The sequence below is a fragment of the Pongo abelii genome, chromosome 17 (assembly GCF_028885655.2).
Source record: "Pongo abelii isolate AG06213 chromosome 17, NHGRI_mPonAbe1-v2.0_pri, whole genome shotgun sequence".
Classification (NCBI taxonomy): domain Eukaryota; kingdom Metazoa; phylum Chordata; class Mammalia; order Primates; family Hominidae; genus Pongo; species Pongo abelii.
The window spans coordinates 61813452-61835622 of record NC_072002.2 but is presented as its reverse complement, the minus strand read 5'-3'; the positions used below and the strand labels follow the sequence as shown (position 1 = coordinate 61835622).

The 22171-nt window shown below is 42.3% G+C and overlaps 1 protein-coding gene across 5 annotated transcripts in view; it reads right to left on the bottom strand.

Annotated features, from left to right (window-relative positions):
* KATNAL2 (katanin catalytic subunit A1 like 2) overlaps window positions 1-22171 on the bottom strand; it is a 495511-nt gene that overhangs the window by 31713 nt on the left and 441627 nt on the right. For 2 of the 5 annotated variants that reach the window (XM_054537847.2, XM_054537850.2), the window contains 9 exons: window positions 16950-17116; window positions 15559-15601; window positions 11313-11451; window positions 10008-10106; window positions 6580-6678; window positions 6289-6366; window positions 2604-2702; window positions 440-503; window positions 123-241 (listed from right to left, as the gene is read on the bottom strand). In XM_054537847.2, coding sequence (XP_054393822.1) covers window positions 123-241; window positions 440-503; window positions 2604-2702; window positions 6289-6366; window positions 6580-6678; window positions 10008-10106; window positions 11313-11451; window positions 15559-15601; window positions 16950-17116 — 907 coding nt within the window. The remainder of the gene's footprint in view (window positions 1-122; window positions 242-439; window positions 504-2603; window positions 2703-6288; window positions 6367-6579; window positions 6679-10007; window positions 10107-11312; window positions 11452-15558; window positions 15602-16949; window positions 17117-22171) is intronic. The other 3 variants (XM_024236163.3, XM_054537848.2, XM_054537849.2) reach the window with 3 other exon arrangements.

Below are 22171 nucleotides of genomic sequence, written 5' to 3'. Positions count from 1 at the left end.
ATCCAGGAGTGGATCTTGAGATCTAACATAAAATCACCTAAAAGCAAAGAAGCTCTGACATCATTTTGTACCACTGTATTACACTAGAACTTATTTTTTAAAACAAAATTAAGAATTCCTACCCGAACGAGTTTTTCTGAATCCCCTCTCCATTTGCTGACAATGGTGGATGCAGAAATGTTAAAGAAGGTTGTTTTACATTCAGTGGCCACAGCTTTGGCCAGTAAAGTCTTTCCTGTACCTAAAGAGAGACACATAAAAGATGAGCAGGCATTTCAGCTCCATCCACCTGCTTATAGACAGAAGTCAGTTTCACACACAAGGAAGGAAGTGACTGCTCAGCTCTCGTGTGCCCCAGTCCTGAAGCGAGGACAGAAGGGGCAACTCATCCTCTGCACACACACTTAACACCGACATCAAAATAGGAAGCTGTGTTTACCTGGAGGGCCATACAGCAGTAGTCCTTTCCAGGGGGAAAGAATTCCTGTAAATAGCTGTGGATACTATGGAAACAAGGAACAAGGATGAGGTTTGGTACCAACACATCAGCCTGCATACTCTCAGCACAGACAAGCCGGGAAAGCTGAAGTCAAAGCAGCACAGCTCTAAGACTCAGGGCTCCCTTTTTTGCTTAAGGTCGTCTGTTTCTGACCAAAATAAACAGATCTTATTCATCCCAATTTTATTTTCACGCTTGATTAGAATGCCTGACTTAATTTTTGTGGCTTTTTAAAAGAGCAATTTTTTTGGAAGGAAAAGTATATGTAGGTACTCTTCCTCTCTGTTAAACAGTTATTTCTTACACGCATAACATCATTTTCCCCAGACTTCCATATGGAGAGCATTTGGCAATCTTTTGAATGTTGTAAAGTAGGTATGAACTTTAAAATACATACTAGAACCAATTAGTAATGGTTTATTCGAATAAAGTACAGAGCTATGGTGAAACCTGTTTTGGAAGTTGGGAATATTCAGGGGCAAACGCATTAAGAGACACCAACTCTGAACAGGACACGTGTAGCCTTCAGGAAGTCTCTCCTATTAGTTCAAATTCAAACAATCGGGAATGTGGGTGGCAAGGGTTGGTAGAGAATGGGGGAGAGGGTGTGGCAAGGATTATTAGTAAAATTACAACTAGCTATTAGTTTCATGCTAATCCTGATGTCAAATCTCCACACATATGGAGCTTATAATGCCATGGGGACAACAAATCCAGGGAATTTCAATGAGATGTTCTATCCTTTTTAAAAGTTTTATAGTTCCACTTAGAAGAAAAGGTGAGTAAATTTCTATTAATTCTGAACACTAGTGTATTTCTTACCCCTAAGTCTGAACACAGAAAGAAAGAGGGGGAAAAGAGAATCCAAATGTATTGATTTTTGTCTCCTTAGAGGAAAGCATCCAAAAATCAGGGGCCACATGGGCTTAGTGGTTTAAGACTAAATAGGTTATTCAATAAAATAAATTCATAATCCTGACAGCAGAAGATTACAGAAAATGGTCACAAATTATTTGTAGCTCCTTTCATCAAGAAGTGGAGCCTATTTCTCCAACATTTGAATCTGGGCCTGGCCTTGTGACTTTGGCCAGTGGGACATTAGCAAATGTAAGAGACTTGAAAATATAAGACTAGCAAAAAAATATAAGAGGCATGAAAGATGCTTGTGAATTAGAACTTTCCCTTTCTTGCCTCTTTCTGGGAACCCACTGCCACCATGTGAACAGGACTGGGCTTTCCTGCTAGAGGATGAGAGGCCACATGGAGAGACACCTTGGCTGTACTACTTGTCGCAGCCTTTTCAGTCTCTCCATCTTTTCCAGCTACTCTAGCTGATGGCTCAGACCTGTGATTGAGCTCAGCCAAGAATACCACGTGGAAAAGAGATGAACCAGCCCAGCTGAGCCCAGCTCCAACTGCCTACCCACGGAATTACAAACAAATAAATTGTTGTCTTAAGGCACTAAGTTGTGGGGTGGTCTGTTATACAACAAAAGCTACGTTATCACTTACCTCCTCATTACCCCATTTGTAAATCAAACATGGAGAGTATTGTTTTTCTATTTTTCTACCCAGTTTGTAAACTGCACAGAGACTTGTCAGTAATAAGTAATGAGCACAACAGGCTGGCTTTGCTGGTCACTGCCCTGGAAGTGGCTGTCCAGTCTTCACAACCAGCCAGAAGCAAAGCCCCAGATGATCCTGGGGAGGGTAGGTCAGGGGGGCGGGGGTGTAAAGGAAGGATCTGTGGAAACAAAGTGAGAGATTCTCCCCTACCAGAGGTATTTCTACAACAATAAGAATATTTTTAAGGGAGCAGGCTAATTTGAATCAATCTGACAAATCATGTATACTATGGTCTTAGATCTTAAGGTTTCACTTAGCTCAGACACCTGTCTTGAACTAATATGTAACATGATTTTAAATGATCTAGAATGGACCAGGCTTTGGTGCTCCAGGGTTGAGAAAGTGCTGTGACACAAGCAAAAAGTTAACATGTGGACAGAAAATCATCCTGCCCTTCCCTTCCTGATAGGTGTGTGACATACAGCTTGTCCAATGGATAGTGAACAGAAATAACCCCCAAGAGGCTTCCTGTCCTTACCTTTATAGGATACACAACAGCTTCTTTGACTAACTGCTTGGCTGCATCAAGTCCAATAATGTCATTCCACTTTATGTTTGGATTATGGAGATAAATGTCCTGCAATGCACATTTGATCATTTTTTTAAAACTGATGTTTTCTTTTCCTCTACAGCTGTAATAAACTTGGGAGCAGCAGAATACTTGACTTACAATAGGCTATAAAGTGCTGGTGATAAAAACTGTTCATATTATATATATATATATACACACACACACATATATACATTGTAATTTTGGGTTAGTTCACCAAAGACATGCCATGAAAATATTCAGTGATTTTCCCTGAAGAAGACATTGATAACACAGTATGGTACTTTTCAGGGAGAAAAAAAAATCTCCTAACAACAGACTCTACCTGTTTTCAGTCAATAGCAAACCATGCTGATTTATAACCATAATTAAAGAAGCTACAGAATATGCCTTCAACTTACATTAGGTTTTACTGTGAAACATAGTTCCTAGCCAGTGCCTGGCCTTGCTCTTGTTTCTTGATCTCACAACACTTTCTTAATTTGCTGCATAAAAGAGATAATGCTCCTCCGAAAACAATTTCTCTTTTTTCACTAGCGATCATTCCCTACTTCCAGCAGGAGCAATTGCTTCTACAAAATTCAAGGAAGCCGACAACCGAGCGAAAGTGCAGTTTTTCCCCTCTTATAGTAGAGCCCTGTAGCAACCATCTAGGGTAATCAATTAAGGTAGCTTTTACTGATAACTAATTTACAGTTTCCAAACTTCAATTTCACCAGACGCCTCAGAGCAGTCACTAAGGGGCCTTTCTCAGTAGGAGCTGTAAACTGAATATCTGGAGTGTTTCATCAAAAAAGCCCGAAAAACCTTCTTTCCAAAGTCATTCTGAGTGACTACAGAAAAAATCTGAAACTATTATTATATTTACATAATTTTTAATAAGTAATATATGCACATGGACCAAAAATATAAATACATTTTTTAAATGCTGGTGAGATGTTTGTGCTACTCTTGCTCCCCACCCATCCAGTTCCCTCCACCATAGGAGGTTCATTTTTATTTTTAATTTTTCTTCAAACTGGGTCTCGCTCTGTAGCCCAGGCTGGAGGTAAGTGGCATGATCACCACTCGCTGCAGCCTCAACCTCCCAGGCTCAAGCAATCCTCCCACCTCAGCCTCCCAAGGAGGCACACACCATGCCCAGCTAATTTTTCATTTTTTGTAGACACGGAGTCTCACTATGTTGCCCAGTCTCAAACTTCTGGACACAAGTGATCCTTCTGCCTTGGCCTCCCAAAGTGCTGAGATTACAGGTGTGAGCCACTGCACCCAGCCAACTTTCACTTTTATTAGAGAAAGTTCTTCTTTGTTTGTTTGTTTGTTTTTTCTGAGATGGAGTCTCACTCTGTCACCAAGGCTACAGTGCAGCAACCTCCGCCTCCCAGGTTCAAGTGATTCTCATGCCTCAGCCTCCCAGGTAGCTAGGACTACCAGCACACGCCACCATGCCCAGCTAATGGGGTCTCTAGAAATGGTTTCTGGGCATATGGAAGAGATTCATTCCAGAACCTCTCCCTGTTGCCCCCCCGACATTCCCCCATACCAAAATCTGTGCATACTCAAGTCCCACAGTCGATCTTGGGAAACCCACATACACCAGCTAATGCTCTCTAGAAATGGGGTCTCGTTATGTTGCCCAGGCTGGTCTCCAACTCCTGGCTAATGTTTTGTATTTTCAGTAGAGATGGGTTTTTGCCATGTTGGCCAGGCTGGTCTCAAACCCCTGGCCTCAAGTGATCTACCCACCTCAGTCTCCCAAAGTGCTAGGATTATAGGTGTGAGCCATTGCACCTGGTCTAGAGAAAGTATTTATAAAAGTACTTTGGTCATGCATGATATTTATAATCCATTCTTGGATAGAATGGTAGAGAAAGGACTCAGTCTCCCTTATTCTGTCTATAGAGCCTGGATCTACATGCAGGCCCACCAGCCACTCACATTCTTATTACCGTCCTTTCTTAGGGAAATCTCGGCACACAAGGAAGATTCATTTACCTAGGTATTAAAGGCATCCATAGATAACAGCAGTATTTCTTGCCCTCTTCTAGAGTTGAGTTCCACAAGGTAATGTTTAATTTCCCAACTGACAGTTTCTCCTTGTATCAATCCAAAGTTAACAGTCAGAATTCAACAGGACTACCTCATGAGGTGGTGAGCTCTCCGTCACTGTAAGCATTCAAGCAGGAGCAGGGTTTCTACCTCCTATGCTACTATAGAAAGGATTCCAGATGGAATCATCTCAGGCCATTTCCACTCTGTAGTTCTATCCTCATAGTCATGTTACCCTTTTGCAAAAATGGTAACGAGACTATTAATTTGGGGTTACTGCAGCCTAGCTCAGTCCCTCATCCCCTCTCACTGGTAAAAACCTCATAGATGGTCTCCCCATCTCCTTTTCTTTGCTATTCATTCATCTCACTGTCATAGAACAAGCCATCCACAAACACATGGGATGATCCCATCCTCCGATGGGTGCCTTTCTAAGGTCCTCTCTTCTATAGGTGTGTTCTCAGCCCTGGGTACTGCTCACGGCATGCTTCCTCAGGAACCCTGCCTCTCTCCACCCGTTCCCCACCACTCCCTGCTTCTTAGGTGGCCCACGGAAAATGTGCACAAACTGCAATTTCTCATGAATGTGCCTATGCCCAGAACAGCTCCTAGCCTCCCTCTTCCACTTTTTCCCTTAGCGATTTCCTATCTTCTTTCGTAACACTTTCCCCACCCCTCCCTCCTTCATGCTCTCAAAGTGCACCTTGCCCCTGGGATGAGAAACTCTTGAGGGCAAGGACTATGCTCTGACTCATTCACCTTTGTATCTGCAGCCCGCAGCACACACCTGACAAATAAGAGGCGTACAGGAAACAACTGCTGAGCTGAACAGAGACAGCTCAGGAGCCCTTAGCTTCTCAGAGGAGCTGTGAATTTTGGGGATCATTTTAAATCCCTCTCTGAGCCTGCCTAGGTTTCAGTCTTCAATTAAATATGAAGCAATAGAAATTAGAAAAATACCCTATAACTCAGGAATCTATTTTATTTCCCAGGAACTTGCCCAAAGTCACACAGCTAGCAAGAGAAGGATCTAGAAATCAAAGGCAGGTCAGCTAATTCCAAAGCCTATTCTTCACTGCCTTCTGGTTCCACAGTGTGAGCTGGAAAAGTCCGTAGTCTGGATGGTAATCTTTCCTGCTAATTGTGTTTTTCATGGAGATTTTCAATGATGATATCATCAGACTCCCGACGTCTCTATTTCTAGGCTCTGACTTTTTAAACCAGATGCAGACATACTCTTTTCTTCTTTAAGAGGCTTTCTTTCCTTGACTCTTGGCTCTGCTATAAAACCTTTCACCTGTCCCTTCATTCCTAAGTCTTTTTCTCTCTCGGTTTTCTTGGCCTCTATCATGAGATGGTGGGGTTTTTATATTGTAATTTTATGATTCTATAATTTATTTATCACGCATTATTGTGCCTCTAAACAATATGAGTGCCTTCGCAAGTGGGGGCACTTTATAAATAAATGATCATATTTATTGTTACTAATAAAAGAAGCAGCCCACAAAGCTCCAGAAGCCCCAGCCCGCCTCCGTAAATTTGTGAATTGAATATCAGATCTTACCCGGCTCACCACCGCTGCCAATTCTCGCATCTCACTGTTCATGCCAATAAACGCACTCAGAGGTTTCAGCAGTCGTTCCTGATGAGAGGAGCGGAAAGGCTCACGTTACAATATTGCTTCATAATTTAGGAAGAAACCCCGGGCATGCACAGGTCTTGGTGAAACAAACGATGGCAGGTGGCTACAGCCTTTGACTTGATCTCAAGGTTTCACTGTACTCAAAATTATATTTCCAGAATTCATCTGGATGTTGGCAATTTGAAAGATGAATGCCACATCTTCGCCACTTACTGAGGGGTCTGGATTATGGTCGAAGGTGTTCAAGGCAAGTTCACTGGTTGCTCCCTTGATGGCATCTGTGAGCAGCCCTCGGAAGTCAATAATCTGGCCCTGAAAGAGAGGAATGGTTATTTATGCCATGAGAACATAAGAGAAGACTCTTCTTAATAACTCAGTTTCATTAAACCAAGACACAGTTATAGACCCTGGTATATAGGGCAAACTTCAAGTTAAGCTTTAAAAAGAACCAGCACTAGTATTAAACATGATGATTTCCTCAAGTTGGAGCACCTTAAAAAATTTTAAGTACATTTTCCAGAATGAAGTGGATTTGAATAAAAATTCATGAGTATTTCTCAGTTCCTGACACAGACCATCTGCTTCCTCCCTTATATGTTGACTTCCCCTGTATGGTCTTATCCTTTTGAAATATTACACATGCAGAAAGAACTCATTGGCACAACAGTAATGAAAGTTCCTGTCTATGGATTGTGATACACGTTCACCACTCAAAGAGTGCTGGGTACAAAATAAGTGTGCAAGGTTCTTTGTGAGAACTATTTCTTTTTTGTTATTTTTGTATATAATTTGTATAAATTTATTGGGTATAAGTGTAATTAATTTAATTTCCACCAACAATGTATGAGTTCCCTTTTCTCCATATCCTGCGAGGATTATTTCTAATCCTTTTTTTTTTTCCTTTAAGAGACAGGCAGGATCTCACTCTGTCATGCAGTGGCATAATCATAGCTCACCGCAGCCTTAAATTTCTGGGCTCAAGGGATCCTCCCACTTCAGCCTCCCAAAGAGGTGGGACTACAGATGTGTGCCACTACTTTTGGCTAATTTAAAAAATTTTTTTTGTAGAAGTGGGGTCTCGTTATGTTGCCCAGGCTGGTCTCCCAACTCCTGACCTCAAGTTATCCTCCCACCTTAGCCTCCCAAAGGGCTGGGATTACAGGTGTGAGCGAGCATACCCAGCCTACTTCTAATTCTTATAACACTTCTGCTAGTCAGGAGTGACATCCTGGCTTGCTAGATGTGGGAGTAAGTCCAGAGAGGTTAAGTAATTTGCCCAGGGCCACACAGCTAATAAAAGGCTTAAGGCCAGGATTTAAACCCACTTAATCTCTCTCCCAACCCATGATCCTTCCAATATCACCCTGTCCCCCCTAGAGGTAGGAAGGAAAAAGCAAGGATGCATACACATACACAAAAACAATAATAGTTAACATTTAAGGAGTGTTTATTATGTGCTAGGCACTGCACCAAGGCTCTCCTTTCATCATGAGACTTAAAGGGGACACTATGATTATTTCCATTTTACAGATGAGAGAAATGAGGCTTGGAGAAATTATAAAACAACTTAAACAACTTGCCCAAAGTTACATAGTGGGGGAGCCTCTGAGCCAGGTTTTGAATCTAGACAGGCTGACTCTGAAGCCTATGCCCTCAAGAACAACATACCTACTAAATTTGCAGGGAGGGTGTCCTAAAGCTTGGATTCTGATGTAGTAAGGATGTGTGCACCCTCCAAATCTCATATTGAAATGTGATCCCCAGTGTTGGAGGTGGGCCTGGTGGGAAGTGTTTGGGTCATTGGGGAGGATATCTCATGAAAGGCTTGGTGCTCTCACCACGGTAATGAGTGAATTCTCATTCTATTAGTTCATGAGGGACCTGGTTGTTTATAAGAGCCGGTCATCTCCCTCCCTTCTTGTTCCCTTTCTTGCCATGTGACATGCCAGGTCCCCTTGCCTTCCGCCATGAGTAAAAGCTTCCTGAAGCCTCACCAGAAGCTGAGCAGATCCCAGTGCCATATAGAACTATGAGTCAAATAAATCTCTTTTCTTTATAAACTACTCAGATTCAGGTATTCCTTTATAGCAACGCAAAACAGACAAACACAGGTACTAACATAGAAATGACAGACCTGGGGTTTTCTGAGATTGGCCCCAGGCCATATACCCTCATACAATCTATGGACATATGAAATGCTAGGGAGAAAGCCATCTACATTGTGCCCTTGAGGACATTTCTGCTGGTAAGAGGATTTATAGTCAGACTATTTCAAAGGTTAAGTGCTGGGTTAAATGGTCCCTTCCTTGTGACCCAATCAAAAACATCCATTCATTTCAATGTGAGGCATTCACAAGAGAAACTAATGCCACAAAATAGCTAGGCAAAGGTGACTGAAAACACAGTAGAAGCAGTGAAGGTGAACAAGGAGACATTTTTCCAAGGGAGGTGTTGATTCCCATGGTATCATCTTCAGCAATCGCCATGTAAGTGAGGCCCTTAAAGGGAGTCAGTTCAGGCCAGTGAGGTCACTGCTCTTGATTTTCAGGGAGATGCTCCAGTCACCCCTCCAAATTCAAACACACGGAGTTCAGTTTTTCTAAGAGCTGGCCAGAACTAAGTCAGCACTCCAGATGTTTGAGCACTTGGCTGAAGAAAGAAAGAAGAAGCTTAAAGAACTACAATCTTGGAAAGTATGACCAAGAGCAATATGGTGCAATTCATTTCCAAATTACATGTTATAATCTACCTTTTGACTACATCCACCCAATCTGGGTCTTTTCTGCTTAAGACATTATTATTTAGAAATCCAGACATGAGATTCATTATGAAAAAGGTAGAAATATCTATCAAGGACAAAATCAACCCTATATCAACTGATGTTTCATGGTCCACATGAAATTACATTTAGATCAGGAGCCATCCCTCCAAGGAGAAAGGTGACACCACTAATCAAATGCCACTGACAGGACAGAGCAGAATGAGTATGTGTTTCCAACTCACTAAATAACGCAGATGTCCTAGCGCTTTGGGAAGCCCAGACAGGAGGATTGCTTGAGGCTAGAAGTTTGAAACCAGCCTGGGCAACATAGTGAGACCCCATCTCTAGAAAAATGAAAAAAATTAGCTGGATGTTGTGGTGCATGCCTGTAGTCCTAGCTACTTGGGAAGCTGAGGCAAGAGGATTCTTTGAGCCCAGGAGTTTGAGGCTGCAGTGAGCCATGATTGCACCATTATACCTCAGCCTGGGTTACAGAGCAAGACCCTGTCTTTAAAAAAAAAACAAAAAAACAAAAAATGATGAGAACGATGCAGGATGATCATGCCAATATTTGTCATTGTTATTACAGAATTTTTAAGCTGATGGGAACACTAGAGACAATCTCTTCCAAGCCCTTCAATTTACAAATGTGGAAACTGAGTTCCTTAGAGATGGGGCAGTTCATGCCAGCCCATTCATTCAGAAAGGAGATTCCAAAGAAGAATCCATTTTCTGACCCTCTTCTCCATTTACCTCACAGCCAACCTTCAAAAATCACATCTTAACTTTCCTGTTTGACAAAAATAATGTTTTTTGTTTTCATGTTTAAAAGGACAAAGAAATTACCCCTTTCAGTGTTAGGTTCATGAGTTTCACTTACTCTTCGTGGGTGGGCATTTTCCTCTCCCCTGTCTTTACGGATTCTTGATATATGTAGGCCGAAGTTGGCACTTTCCAGGCGAGTGTTATCAACTACCTCCTGAAGAAAGAGAGACAAGGACACATCGGCTGTAAGCAGCCATGGAGAGATGCTGGCTGTACCTGCCTACTCCATCATGCAAACTCCGATGCTGGATAGCAATTCTGTAAATGCGACGTGCACATGTAGCTTAGCCACTTTTGTACAGACCCAGGAAGATGAATTAGCTGTCTGCCTGCACTATGTGGAAAGAGTTGTCCCTGGAAGACTGAGAAGATGCCAGGCCATGGGCCCCAAGCAGCTTTTCCAATGGAGGAAACAGTTGTGCCTCAACCCATCCCCATTCGCTGGCTCGTCTTTTCTCCTGTGATCAGGGGTGTTTTTGGCCAGGAGTGGCTGAGTTTGGAGATACAGCAGAGTCAACCAGCCTCCCCTGGGACTCATCCTGACCTACCTTCACCTCTCTTCTACCTGAGTCAGGCTGCAGCGGCCAGAACCATAGGACCTCCTTGAGGGGGAGAGAATCCTTTTGACTAGTTGGATATTGTGATTATACCTTTCCATTATTTGACATTAATTTTTTTAATTCCTTTTCTCAGTTTCCATTGGTCCTCTTTCCTTTGAAACCTAGGATGTTTTGTCCTAACTAAGAAGGTTCTGGACATGAGCCTCCTGAGTCAGGAGCCATGGACTTCACTCACCTGCTAGGTTCTCCCCTTGCTGCTCTTCTTGGCCCCCAGGAAGTCCAGCGTGAAGGTCTGGGGTGAGGGCTGACCATGTGTGATTTGGAGAAGCCCAACAGGAGACCTTGAGACCCAGCCACACCTGAAGTGTAGTGTAGGCTATGCTTGGCCTACACTTAGGAACCTAGCAATGTGCTCTGGGATGGGAAGACCTGCCATCTTGGTTAGCTCAGTTACCTCAGGTGACAGTTACCTCAGATGGGAGGATCAAGCTCCACAGCAACCAGGCCCTCCTGCTCTGACTGGGCCCTGGCCCCACCCTGGCCGATCACCCAGCACCCAGACCAGGGGAAAAACTTGGAGGAGAAAAAAGTCCTCCCACTCAAGTTAAGAAACATTAGGAAATCTAGGGATGTGTCCGTGGTTTTAGTTCAGTGTACTGGAATAAAACCTGTAATTCAATTAGATCACACAGCAATTTTAAAAGTGTAGGTCCTCAAAAAATAAATAAATGTGACCTTTTTCATAGGGCTATTTTTCAGCCAAGTGTGCTGTTCACAAAGTCAAGCCAAGCCATCCTGACCTGATTAGGATGCTCCTTATTGAGAGATTTGGTGTCCCCTGTCTTCCCCGCTGTGGTTTTGGACCAGGGCCTCTGCTGATTGATCTTGGGAAGATTTTGACAACTGTCGTTCATCACCCTAAGGGAGGGAACAAAGACCCTGGAAGAAATTATTCTAGCCACTTACTTTGAGGTAGTTAAACAACTATTCTTAAGAATAGCACATTTCACAGGAAGGGGAACATCACACTCTGGGGACTGTTGTGGGGTGGGGGGAGAGGGGAGGGATAGCATTAGGAGATATACCTAATGCTAAATGACGAGTTAATGGTGCAGCACACCAGCATGGCACATGGATACATATGTAACTAACCTGCACATTGTGCACATGTACCCTAAAACTTAAAGTATAATAATAAAAAAAACCCCTAGATGACGGGTTGATAGGTGCAGCAAACCATCATGGCACATGTATACCTATGTAACAAGTCTGCACGTTCTGCACATGTCTCCCAGAACTTAAAAGTAAAATAAATTTTTAAAAAAGAAGAAAAAAAAAAGAATAGCACATTTAAGAAAGCTATTGAAAGATATGCAGGTGGCCACCATATGCGATCCACCCACCAATTCCATCCTGGCCCTAACACCCTCCAGGCTACTCATTGGGTTCTTCTAAGATTGCCTCCTGGAGCCCCCCAACTCACCCTCTTCATTTCCCTTTCACACCACATAGCTTCAGCCCTTCTGCAAATAGCTTTAGTTCTTAAGAACACATTACTTTACAAGCATTCTTCCATTGTTCCTTCCACCTTCCTTAAAAGGAGCATTAGACCAGGAGAAAGGTGTGTGAGAGAAAGGAGTCCTCCCATTCAAACTAAGAAACAGTAGGAAATCCAGGGATTGGCCCATGGTTTTAATCCAGTGTCCTGGATGTACCCTGCCTACTTAAAATACCTCTCAGCATGTTATGAGTAATAAACATCAAAAGGGGATTGCGGAAGGAAAACAAACCTCCCCTCATCAATGTTGTCCCAGACCAATCATGTTTGCCAAACAAATTTTCATCAACAATTGTTTACTTCAAACAAAACAAACTGATGGGGCTGGAAGTCAGAAGAGTAGCCAACCCTGATGGAGATGGGGAGAATTTGACTGAGAAGGGGCAAAGGTAGCTTGCCAGTGGCTGTAACTGTGGTTACAAGAGTATATGCATTTACTGTATACATAGTTATATATGTGGTATGACTGTATATATGTGATATATCCATAGAAAGATCAAATCACTTTTTTCACTACATCCTCATAATTAAATATAAAATTCAGTATTGGAATATCCATATTTTTCTGTAGAAGGTGCCATCCAGAGAGAGACAGGACTGGCTTGTGGGGGCAGAACATGAACTCCCACATTGTTGCTTAGTTCTCTTAGCCCTTTTGTCCCTATATGTGAGATGCATTTGCAGAAGGTTCATTAGAAACAAGTCTCCCCATGTTCAGAGTGATCTCAGAGAGCTGCTATTTCAACTTCCTTTCTTTATGGGGATAATAAATGTTCATGTCTAATATAAATGCACAGCTATTTGGCCAGCAAGACCACCCATGTCAACAATACCACCAATGTCCACATGGTGACACATTTGTAAGTGTTGGTCTCACTGGGGAGAGCGTCATGAGAAGTGGACACTAACAGTTCTTGGGATTTTTTTTTCTATCTTTAAACTAGGAATAAGAATGTCTTTCTCCACCCTTTTGCTGGCACAAAAATAAAATATCTGTGAAATGAAAACCAAGCATTTTACAAATGCAAACTTATATTAATAGTGTTGACTTAAGAGAAGTTATATATATGTGTGTGTGGAAGTGTATGTGTGTGTTTCTGTGTTTGTGTGTGTGTGTCTGTATTTAAACTTGCCTCACCATCCTTGTGGAGCTGGCAGGAAACAGGGATTCTATTTTCCCACTTTGATTTCCCATTGGATGCAACTGATCCCCAAGATCTGCTTTAACACAACCAAAACACAAGAGCACTAATGTACAAAGCAATGCAATTCATTTTCAATCAGCTCTGAGGATTGTAAAATTCTTCTGAACATGGAACCAAATTCACTGTGCTTTGACTTTAATCATTAGTCCTAGGTGCACCCTGTGGAATTTGGCAGAAAAGGCCCAATCGCCCTTTAGAGGGTGAACTGAAGCCTGTTCCTGCAATGTTCTAAGGAGCGCCCCTCCACCAACCATCTGTTCAAGCTCAAAATCTGCAGTTGCTCTAGTCATTTCTAAAGTTACCTGGCTCCCAGATTCTTCCTCATACTGGTCACCTTCCAGAATAGTGTGACCTCCTACTTTTTGGACACTGTATTTCTATTGATGGGGCTGGGACCACAGTAGCACTCATGTCACACTGTTGGCCCAGGTAGACTGAGATTTATAGGTCTCTGATTTTGTAATGGAGGAGCTATTTGTTGTAACTCTTGTTAGAGCTTAAACCTTATTTTATTAAATTTCATCTTGTTACTTTGAACCCATCTCTGGAATTGCCAAGATCTTTTGGGATCCCAGTTCTGTCATCCATCACATTAGATAACCTTTCCTCCTTTGGTTCATCAGCAAATCTTTAAGTGGGGATTATAAATCTTTTCCAAGATTAGGAAAAGACACTTTGATTTGCTAATAGCCAGTCTCATGACATGTCTCATTTCAGTAACTATATTTGAGTATAAATTGCCCGTAGAAACACCATTCATTACTTTCCTAGTTATTCCTCCTGATTCTAACCATTTGCTATTCAACTTTTACACTTGCCACATACAAACATCTACTCAGAGAGGAGCTGAGGAGCCCCCACACTGTCAAATGTGCCACCGTGCTCCTTCCCTAAAGGGAACAAAGCACTATGACACCATTCACTCACAGAGCATTTGCCAGGGAAGAATGCTGAGAAGGATCCAGAAAAATAGTCAGAATCCAAAAGCCTTCCGAAGCTGGCTGCAAACGCTCCTCACGATTTCTATGCACAAACAGTTATCATTTATTACCCCGAGTCTGACTAGCTTTGTAGAAACTATAAATAGAAGAATAACACTTTTGTCAAAGCAATAACACTCTTCCTGCAGAATAGCACAAAGCAAAGGTAGCCCGAGGCCAAGTATTATGACAAGTAGGATCGTGGAGCGTGGGTGGGCTCCACAGCCATTTTTGCAAGCTGTGCCCACCAGCCCTGTAAAGCATCCTAGGCCCTTCCTTCTGAGGCTGGAACAAGGGAACTGGGGTCGCAGGGGTGGGAAATGTAGTGGGGGCATAACAGAATCCACACCTCTTGAGGGCCTAATAAGTTGCATGTGATTACAATCTAACTTTTCTTTTTCCAAGAGCATTTTAAGATTTTAAACCCTTTGTTGACTGCCTGGATGGCTGTGTCTTTCCATGAGGTTTAGGCCCTACTGTAATAGCAACAGCCTACAGGTCGCGATGCCCCAGAGCTGGCCCTCATTGGCAGCCGGCAGCAGCACCCTTGTTCCCCTGGGTATTTCTGAACAGCTCTGACAGTGGAGGGGTTTGTGGGAGTGGGGCTAGAGGAATGGGAAGGACACTGGCAAGAGTAGGGGGCCTTGTGAGAGAATATGTGTACCCAGAAAGGTCCAGAGACAGAGGGGCTCCCATCAGAGGCTACAAGCCCCAAATGAGATTTGGACTTGAGAAGCTGGAGAAAGGAATGCAAGATGAGCTGTGAACAGGAGTGAAAAGCAAGAGAAGAATGGGTCCCCACAGGTCAGGACTGGCGAAGCTAGAAGCGTGAGCTCACACCTCCTGGCTCATTGTTGATCTTCAGACAGGTCAGGACATCTGATCTGGGAGCGCTTGAAATTAACTAAATGATGAAAAGAGGGAAAATAATATATCTTGGGTGCTCACTGTGTGCCAGGAACTCACTATGTGTCCAAAACTTGCTCCATGCTTGTAAATAGCAGAGCCAGGAGTTGAACCTGGGTCTTTTAACCTCTGAGGTTAAGACTTTTCATACCACATGGCCTGGAAAGACAGAGCATCACAAGATATACTTATTTACAGTAAAACCAGGAGAGTAGACAGACATTGGCCCAAATCTGGGGCAGCTGTAATGAGAGAAGTCCTGGGCTGGGCCAGGTCACATGACTGCAGTCAGTATTGCTGGGAGACAGTCACAGAGCTGTGCTGGCAAAGCTTCTGGAAAGGGATCCCACAGGCTCCTCGAGCCAAGTTGATTAAGATGAATTACCATTCACTTTACCTTCTGGTCTTCCCTCCACTTCTTTGTGGTAAATTATTTTCTGCTGTGACAAAACAGACATTGGGAGGGAAAGAAAATAATTTTAAGAGTGACAATGTGATTTTTTCAGGTATGTTTCCCCTTTTTGCATTGTTCTTAAAATTTGTGCTATAACCAATTGGAATCTAGAGATTTTAAGCTATTCTCATCTAGAGAGAACTGAAATTACCAGCGAAGAGAAAGAGGCCCGAGCTTCTCCAGCATCTCCTCACAGAGAAAAATTGCAAAGGGCTCAGATATTAAACATGCCAGAGACTGTGGACCTGGTGGCAACTCCAATATAGGCTAGCTTTACAGCTACCATTTCATTACGCTTTCATGAACTTGACACCATTTTGCTGCATTACATGGGATACCAGGATGATTGCACGAATCTGGCACGGAACACTTAAGTCATACTCTGCTAGTTAAAATAAAAATAATGTGTCCAATGTCATAGGAGAATTTGGGTATCATGCTAAATGGGAACTAACCATCTGGAAGTGAGATCATGTCACTAACAGTGCTGATCACCCTGTGTTTAGAAGTCTGGGCTGTCTCTTCAAGGCCCACATCTAACCACCTGCCAAGGAAGTCAAGCTCTGAATGCTGCATTGGAAAGGAGCTCAGATAAAATACCTCTTCGACCTTTTCTAGCTCTGAGATCTGGCCCTGGCTATTTTAAATTCATGTTCCTCTTGGTTTCCCGGTCCCTACATGAAATGTTAAAGTCTGTGGCTTAACAAGTGGCTTGTAAAGAGGACAATGAGCTCCCTTGGTTTATAATTACTTCCCCCACTTACAGACTTCTCAGTCAATGTTACTACAAAGCACAGGGCCCCCACTTTAGATCTTTCCTCCAGCCAGCCTTGTTGACTGCTAACCTATACTGGGTTTTTGTATTATATTGATCATTATCTGGATTGGTGGCTTTCAAAAGCTTTTCATTATCTATACATGAGCTATTACCTTCCCCAATACTCATTTTTGTAGTTATTTTCAAGACAGATAATAGATCTCCTAAAAACAAAAAAAGTCTTCTGTCATTTATCCTCTTCCAGCAGCTCTTTTCATCTCTAAAGAAATTAAAGTAATGTTAATCATCTGAAAAGTACCTATGATACACTGGGGTTTTGCTTTCATTGCCTGAAAACACATTTTCTCAAACAAATGCCTAAGTGCCTAAAGACATGTCAGTGTCCAGGTAATCATACTTCAGTTGTCTGTGCTGGATATGAGAATGGCTACACAATCCTCCTGGCCTACTGTTTTGGTGCAGGGTGAGGGTCTCCATCTATCTGGGAATAAGAAGAGAAAGAAACACTAATCTTACAGATGAGATAAAGCCTTATCTCTAAAAAATAGGCATGTACCTGTGTCTGATGACTTTTTGACAATTTTGGGGTATTTCTGAAATTTTATAAAATAATAACTCTCATATTCCATCAAAATAGTTTCAAGATCAATGTTGTCACAAACTTCAAAGCGTCGTAACCCCAGTTTAGTTTCTTGCTCCAAAGCATTTGCTGTATCGATATACCTGGCAGTTTCACAGAAGAAAAAGAAGAAATTAACTGAGGTGAAAAGAATAACGGCTAACAGGCATTACAAGTCTAAAGGGATGCAATACAAAAAGTAAGCCTATATATAACACATTAGATGAAAACTAGCATGTGCATAGGAGGTTTGCCTATAAAGAGCCCCATATTTGTTAAGTATATTTAACTATTATCTTTCAAAGCAGTTGCCTTTGAAAGTTACATACTTATTCTGGTGATGTCATCGTTGTTAAGGATGTTTTTGGAAGTGTTTAAAAGTCAAATAAGTAAATCAACCAAGAAACATCTTGTGATTTGTCTTTACTCATTTGCAGCCTAAAATGGGTATCTGCCCAAACTTGGTTACCTCTTTATTCGCAGGTATTCATTTTAGGTAACATTTGGCAAAATGATAAAACCCAAATTCAACCCAAATTTGCCATCATTGAAGTAATTCAAATGAACAAGTCTCGAGCACTGAAGGAAATTCCAAAGATCTACCAATCAGGATCATCAAAGAACTTTCATATAAGATAACATCCACTTGGAATGTATTATTTGTTTCTGGTAATTTTTTAATCAGTCACACATTGCACTTCAGGGTGTTTCTGTATAAAAGTAGTACCTTGATCTTGGTTCCTTACTGTCATTTTTAACTTGTTCTGTTGTAAAACTGTCCAATATAAGTGGCCTTAGCACTAGAAGCAAGGGCTCTGTCTCAAAATCCTCTGAAAGAAGAAAGACTCTCCAGGTCTTAAATTTTAGTTCTTAACTTCTTTTAAAACCAACAATTTTCTCCTGAAAAGTGTGCACATGTGCAAATTAGCATACAATTTCAGGAGCTCATCCAAGGACCCCAGATTCAGATTTCTGCTGCAGTTAGAGTTCTTTCTGTTTCATTTGAATCTAGATCCAGGAAAGTAGAAAGAGAAAGCTTTCTTTTTTAGTAGCCCTCGTCTCTCTCTCTCTCTTTCTTTCTTTCAGACAAGGTCTCCTTATGTTGCCCGGGCTGCTTTCGAACTCCTGGTCTCAAGCGATTGATTCCCTTCTTGGCCTCCAAAGTGTTGGGATTACAGGTGTGAGCCACTATGCCTAGCCTGAACTTTCTTCAAAGAAGATGCCATGATTATTTTCAATGACCTTGAAATGTATGTATCTCTCCTAAGCTAATTTTAAAGAAGCTGCAAACCACAGTCAGTTGACTCTAGTCAATCAGCTTGTATACTTTTTCATGTCTCACCATGCTTCTATACTATGTCTTAATCCTCATTTTACAGAGAGAAAAACTAAATCAGTTTTTTATTAATAACTTTAGTACGGAGTAATACATATTCACTTAAGAAAAAACTAGAAAATACTGGTAAATCAAAAGAAGATTCTGCCCCTCAGAGAAAATGACTAACATTTCCTCTGTTTTTTACAAACTTTTTTTAACCTTTTTTTTTTCTTTTTAGAGACAGCGCCTTGTTCTGTCACCTAAGCTGGAGTGGCACAATCTTGGCTCACTGCAGCCTGGAACTCCTGGGCTCAAGCAATCCTCCCACCTCAGCCTTTCAAGTAGCTTGGACTACAGGCGTGCACCACCACGCCCAGCTATTTATTTTATTTTATTTTTTGTAGAGACGGGGTCTTGCTGTGCTGCCCAGGCTGGTCCCAAATGTCTGGTCTCAAGTGAGCTGAGCTTGAATGAGGTTTGAATTTGATGTGGTTGGCAGGAGGAGCCGCTAGAGATTCTTAACCAACAGAGCGACAGGACGGGACTTTAGGAAGTAGTGTGCAATACTGGGCCATAATAACAAGACACAAGAGAGAGATGCGGAGGCTACTAAAATTACCCAAGCCCGAGAAGATGGATATGGAGGACTATTAATAGAAGAACCAGCATCCATGACCCTCCATTGTCTGCTGTCACCAATTCTCACTCACAAATTCAAACTCTGGTCTTCTTGTTTACTTAATTGTTCCACTTAGGCTGTGCCCCTTCTTCCTCTGTGCCTCTGCCAGGAATGGCCTTACATCACATCGGTCTATTCATATTCTATACATCTTTTAAGTCCAGCTCACGTCACCCTCTCTACAAGGCTTTCCCTGATTGTTTATTTTAATCCACAGTAATCTATCCTCTTTGCTGAATTTGTAGAACTTCCTTAAGGCAGATCTCTTTTATTGACACTCATATGTCCTTAAAAGTACCTATAGTTCATTTTCGTTTTGACAGTCCACTCATTTGTCCCTTTCCCAGCAGGTTTCAGGAAAATGATCAATTCTAGTAGAACTTTCATTGATTCACGATACAAAGAGCCACCTCATGGCAGAAAGGAAAAATGCATGCTTTGTAAGCAGCAAACTACTTGGCCTTAACAACTACATCTGACTTTTATTTTTGTCTTTTTGTTTTTACAGTTCTTCTTTCTGCTACAATTTCTGGAATGAAAAATACATTGTAATAAAAAATCAGGGATAATTTGTGAAAATGGCATTGTCTTTGTTTCTAATTATTCTACCCATCTACGTTCTAGTAAGTTCCTCAATGGCTATGCAAATAACATTTACTGAGATTCTGTTACTGTGTTCACAGTGCTGGGACCTGGCATGGTGAGTTTAAGTTTTATAAGGGTCAACTTATCTAGGAAGACAGCATTCTCAAAGTTATCTGTGGAAAACTCATCTCTAAAGATGGTCTGAGAAAAAAAAAAAAGAGTTCCTTAGGCCAGGCATGGTGGCTCACGCCAGTAATCTCAGCACTCTGGAAGCCAAGATGGGTGGATTGCTTGAGCCCAGGAGTTCCAGACCAGCTTGGGCAACATATAAATCTCATCTCTACCAAAAAACAGAACAAAACAACGAAACAAAAAGTAGCTGTGGTGGCACGCACCTGCAGTTGAGCTAATTGGGAGGCTGAGGTGGGAGGATTGCATGAGACCACAAGTTCAAGGCCAGCTATGTCTACATAGCGAGATTCCATCTTTACCAAAAATAAATGAATAAGTAAATAAATAAATAAACAAACTGAGTGTGGTGGCACACACCTGTAGTTTCAGCTACACAGGAGGTTGAAGTGAGAGGATCACTTGAACCCAGGAATTTGAGGCTGCAGTGAGCCGTGATTGGGCAACTGCACTCCAGCCTGGATGATAGGTGAGACCCTGTCTCCAAAACAACAACCACAATAACAAAACCCTGGAAAAGCTTTGGCCAAATTGGTTTGCAAAACCTTGAATACTGTGACTTTAGTATGATATTCTCATTGCACATAGTAAATTAGATGGTCTGAGAAGTCCTGAAATGAGGGACCTTGTTTAGTTTAACCCAATATCTGCCAAGCTTACCTGACCACAAAACTCTTTAACACCTATTAACATTCTGTATAACTACTGCTCCAAGTGCTGCACACACTTAGAAAAGCATCTTGAGGTATTTTAACTCAGGATTCTTCGGATAGAGCTGAGATTCCATCAAAAGATGATGTAAAATGGGCCAAGCCCACATTCCAGTTTCTTTAAGTCCTTTGCTGAACCAAGCTGGGTATTAAGAGAATAAAACCCAAATCCTATCAATAATAGAAGTATAAGTGTGATTGTCAGGCATGATTCTAAGCATGTTACATATTTAATCCTCGTAATAATGGCATCTACCTGATACTTAGCTATACTCCATTACTCCATTCTACAGACGAGAGAACTGAAGCATAAAGAGAATAAGTAACTTGTCCAAGATCACAGATTAGCAAAAGGAAGAGTAGACATTTGAAAGAAAATAGTCTGGGCTGGGCGCGGTGGCTCACTCCTGTAATCCCAGCACTTTGGGAGGCCAAGGCGGGCGGATCACGAGGTCAGGAGATCCAGACCACGGTGAAACCCCGTCTCTACTAAAAATACAAAACAATTAGCCGGGCTTGGTGGCGGGTGCCTGTAGTCCCAGCTACTCGGGAGGCTGAGGCAGGAGAATGGCCTGAACCCGGGAGGCGGAGCTTGCAGTGAGCCGAGATTGCGCCATTGAACTCCAGCCTGGGCGACAGAGTGAGACTCCATCTCAAAAAAAAAAAAAAAAAAAAAAAGAGTCTGGCTCCTAAGTCTATATGCATGTCCTGGAAGCCGTCCCTATGACAACAAGCCCCACAGCCCTGTCATAGATTGAACACTTGGCACTTTCTCATATGCTACCCTTGGGGTTACTTTACTGGTGAATAGAGCAGAGCAGCCCACTACCCACATGCAGACTGTCTGGTTTGTCAATTTCAGGAATGCTCTTATAGTACAGTTGGAGAAACAGAGGCACAGAAAGGACCAAAGTCAGCCCTGCCCTGCTCCGGGGCTCAATTCCACCCCACTGCTATGTAGAGACACAGAGTTTGAGCCTAAGTTGAGAAGTGACTGATGGCCTGCCTGTCTGCTAACCACAGGACGGGGGCACTCATTTCCTTCTAGGGGGCAATAGGTTTATTGAAAGCAGTGGTTGCTGGCATGGGTAAGAGAAATAATGGGAACTCTCAGTTCCTTGTCAACTGCCTTCTGCCCTCCTCACCTTTTTCCTTTGTACCTCTCCAGGACTAGGGTCACTGGAGTCTCAAAACTGACTTTTAGTTCCAGTAGCTCCCTTATTTAATGGAGGAAAAGATGCTTATCAGACTTTTTGGGAAAATATCAAAAATTGATTGGTTTTTTTGCTCTAACTCCAGATTTCTCCATCTTGGCAATGCTGACATTCAAAGTCAGATAATTATTTGTTATGGGGGCTGTCCTGTGTGTCAGATGGCATTTGGCAGTATCCTTGGCCTCTACCCACTAGATGCCAGTGTGACAGCCAAAAAGACCTCTAAGCATTGCCAAATATCTCCCAAGGGACAAAATCACCCTGATTGAGAACCACTGCTCTAACTCAAAAGTTTTAAAGCCCTAATCTCAGTGACTGGGAGGTTGAGGCAGGAGGATCACTTGAAGCCAGTAGTTCCAGACTAGCCTGAGCAACAGCAAGATCCTGTCTCTAAAAACAATTTAAATATTAGCTGGACATGGTGGCACGTGCCTGTAGTCCCAGCTACTCAGGAGGCTGAGGTG